We start from the raw sequence: 4,264 nt of genomic DNA, 5'->3' as shown, positions 1-4,264 counted from the left end.
TTATTATTATTATTATTATTATTATTATTATTATTATTATTATTATTATTATTATTATTATTATTATTATTATTATTATTATTATTGTTATTATTATTATTATTATTATTATTATTATTATTATTATTATTATTAGTTATTATTATTATTGTCATTCTTATCATCATTATTACAAGTCCTCTCACTTTTATTTTTGCTTTTATTGTATTAATAATTATTACTACTGTTACTATTACACTTTAACTTAGTATCATTGGCATTATTTGTCAGGTTAAAATGAACTATATTATAATTCTTCTCGTTCCTTTCACAAATATCTTTCAAAAGGTCTTCATCTTCTATTCATTTATTTTTTCCTTAAATTATGAAGTCCCTTAGGAAGCTTTTTTTCGTTCATAGAGTTGAACAAAGTAATTAGCTATATTAATTTTTCATATCGAAGTAGACAATGATTTTGTGATTCATTTTAACATCACATTACATACATATGTATGTGTCTGTATGTCCGTGTGTGTGTATGCATGTGTATGTGTGTATGTGTATGTGTATTTGTTATATATATATATATATATATATGTGTGTGTGTGTGTGTGTGTGTGTACGGATATATATAAGCGTGTGAAGTTCCTATCAATTTTCAGTTTTACGTTTTTCACTCTTTTCTTTTTAATTTCTGCTTCTTCCTGAAATTTGTCGCGAATTTTCATATAAATTAATCGTCTAAATTTTATTGAAATTCTCCTTGTTTTTTTTTTTTTTTTCTATTTCGTTTATCTCACACTGATATATTTGGTTATTACTGTAGTAGTAATAGAATAGGATTAAATAAGGGAAGATCACAATGATAAAATGGAATAAACAACATGAATCGTAGTTCACAAATTATGTTCATTTATCACATACTGTAATACGCAGATTAATTTACCATATATACATCAATATTTCTTGATAACATTTTTTTTAGCATTCTTAATCATTGATGATAATAAAGAATGCCAAAAAGGGACTTAATTATGAACGATGTAACAATGGTTTGAATGAAGTAGCCAATAGTTACTGTTTATTATTGGAAATTTTAATCTTATAAAATTCGAATTTGAAATTAAATCAGTTATTATTTCGGCTAAGTTTTGCATTTTTTTCTTTTCTTTTGGTATATTTTCAGATATGGAGGAGTGTTCGTTACCATATACAAGTGAAAGTGGCGACAGCAAAGGTATTTTTGCAGTTTGTGGTTTAACATCACATTCCGCAACCACTCTTTGCACCTTTGCGCAAATTATTCTAACATTATCATCCAGGTTAGTTCAGCATTATCATCCAGGTTGGTTGAATAAAACGAAAAACCTATCCAGAAAATACCAATCTTAATATTCCAATCGGAATAAACAAATAATAACCGATCAGCCTTTACTTATAATGAAATCAATTTAAATTAGCTTATTCAATTAAAAGCTGACATTTACTGAATGAATTATAAATAAATTCAATTTATTACGTGCCAGATTTTGGAACGTTCATTTGGTTAAAAAAAAAAAGGAAAATTTAAAAACTCTCATCAAGCATTGTTCTTGCAGAAAAAATGAATAAATCAGTTCGATTTCATTTGTTGCTAAAGATGAAATTTGATTCTCAGATTTTCTTGCACAACAAATATTACTTGAAATTGTTCTTTGATCAATTTGATGATTCCTGACGAAAAGTGGAAAAAATTTTTAAATGATTACAATAAAAATTACTAAGTTTCAAAACGTAACTTTTTAGGTATTCTGAATCTATTTCGACAAATTAACAAGCAAGCCAAAAAAACCTAACTTTTTTTAAATCCTCAAAAGAATACTAAAAATTTATTTAAAACATATCCTTCAAAATTTCCAACCTAAATTCTTTCCATTGGAAATTGTTGCTGTAAAATCCTTCAAAATAACTTTAATAAATTTACACTGAATTATTACCAAATTTTTAATAGATATTTGTAATTCGAGAAGCTTTTTCTTCTTTTTTTCTCGTCAATATACTTATTAATTTCTTTCCAATCGTTTTTATTTCAAATTTTAAAAATCACAACTTCTATATTTTATCCTCTGAGTATATTTTTACAATTTTATCGTATTTTATTTCAGTTTATTCATATACACATATCTTCCACATACGATAATCAATTCTATTCTTATTTACTTATCAATATTTTGCTGCTGTATTGCTACCGTATTTCTACTACTTCGTATTTGGGAACGATTATTTGGTTCAATGTGCGATTCATTCTTTCATGGATATTTGTTAAGTATAGTAGGTTTATTTATTCATTTATTTTCCTTTTTTTTTTTTTTTGTATCGATTATTGATAAACTATGAAGTCAATCGATAATTTGTATTCTTCAACACTACCTTCTAAAATGTATTTATTGCTAGTAGTGCATTCTTCATTCGTATCTTTTGTTTGAGAAGTCATTATCGATAAAGTTTTCAATATTCTTGTAATTTAAAATTCTCTAGCTCAATTTATTTTTTTAGATTAGGCTTAAAAAAAGAGCCTGGATATAACCTTATTTAATGCCGTTGCGAGTCACAATAAAGGAAATGTGGACAATAAATTACGCTCCACTAGAATTTTGTTTTTTTTCTTTTATTGAAGTAAACAATGACAAAAAGTATTAGCTATAGGGTAGAACAATTTCAGGGTGAGATAAATATAAAACAAAAAAAAATTGAAATTTTATTAAAATTTTAGACGGATTCATTTATTTTTTAAAATTTTTAATCTCAAAATTCATGATTTATCTTAAAAATGAAAAAATTAACAAATTTGTGACCTTCAAATTAGATAATTCTTAATAAAATTTAAGCTAAGACGTTGATAAAAAATAATTGGAAAATGTTAGAAAATAATGAAAAAAAAGGTGTTACGAAGAAATAATGCTATTCTGTTTGAAAAAATTGAGGAAAAAAGCAGGAGAGAAATATTTCTATTAGCATTACTAATTTAATTTTCACCAGATGTTTCAACTTTATATTTTGTTTTTATCACCTTATTTGTGGCCAGATGTTTCAAGTAGTATTACAAAATTTTTAAATTTAAAAAAATTAATTATATTTACTTCTTTTTAAATTTAGGTTTATGCTGTACATAAAATTAATCTTGAATATTTCTTGGATTTGGAACGAAATTTATGTGTAAATAAAAATTAAAAATTGAAAAGAAATAAACTTAATCATAAAATCCAACGATGCAACTTTAGCTATCGAGATTTCTTTAATGTAAATACTGAGCAATTTTGTATTGGGATTGCAATTATGGCTATTCAACACAAGTTTGAAAATTTTCGAATTTAAATTCAGCAAAAGAAATGTTGAGTTAAATCCAAATGTTGACATAACCTATAATACTACCACTTACTTTATTGCTTATCCTATATTATTGTAATTATTGCATACAACAATTTACCTAACATTTTACTTGTATAGTAACTTACTGATGCAATATTTCATATGGCTTATTGTTAAATTTCAACATTTAGTATGTTTAGTACATTTAATATGTTACATTTAACATTTAGTATACTATTTACTATATAATTTACTTGGAAAAAAAATTTGTTTTAATTTTCACTTATTGCCATATTAAAAATTAAATTACATTTTTCTTCTTTAAGTGTATATTCTCAAATAATCCGTATAGCTGTTTAATAAGAAATGATAACTTATACATTTATCCTAATGATATTTCAACTTTTTTTACCTTGAAAAATTCCACTATCATTAACTAATTTAAACAATAATTTCATTTCAGCTCCTTATGGCATTAATCAGTTTTTTCGAAGTGATGTATTTCCCGTTATCACTGGTACAAACATTCACCAGTTGGAGTTCATCATCTATCGTATACTACAGTATTTTAATTATTTTAAGTGCTATCACATTGTTGTTGCAATTTTTCCTACGTAGTCTTGTGGAAGAAATGTTTGCCCGTATAAATTATAATTTAAAGTAAAATTATTAAAATTATAAAATATTGGACCATCATTTTTTGTAAGGATGAGTGAAATGAATGATACGAATACGATAAATGCGATACAGTATACAGTATACAGTGTACTGTGTACTGCACACAACAAATAATTTTTAATATTTGAGAATTTTGTTTCTTTTTTTTTCATTCCGACTATTCTTCAAATATCATCTTTCCTCCTTATAATCTGTTGTAGAAGGGATTTATGCAAAAAAAAATTCCGATTTTCATTTACCTTCTCAAAAACTTCTCTTT

General features: G+C 24.6%; 1 protein-coding gene across 1 annotated transcript; it reads left to right on the top strand.

Moving 5' to 3' along the window:
* Positions 1 to 979: 979 nt before the first annotated feature.
* On the top strand, positions 980 to 3,945 carry LOAG_13102 (hypothetical protein; the record flags this gene model as incomplete). The annotated part of the gene is made up of 6 exons (XM_003148613.1): positions 980 to 1,052; positions 1,166 to 1,301; positions 2,124 to 2,289; positions 3,115 to 3,174; positions 3,791 to 3,880; positions 3,910 to 3,945. 6 exons carry the CDS (start codon positions 980 to 982, stop codon positions 3,943 to 3,945), a joined length of 561 nt encoding a protein of 186 aa, XP_003148661.1.
* Between the last annotated feature and the right edge of the window lie 319 nt (positions 3,946 to 4,264).

The sequence above is a fragment of the Loa loa genome (assembly GCF_000183805.2).
Source record: "Loa loa unplaced genomic scaffold supercont3.195, whole genome shotgun sequence".
Taxonomy (NCBI): domain Eukaryota; kingdom Metazoa; phylum Nematoda; class Chromadorea; order Rhabditida; family Onchocercidae; genus Loa; species Loa loa.
This window is presented reverse-complemented; position numbering and strand designations above follow the sequence as displayed.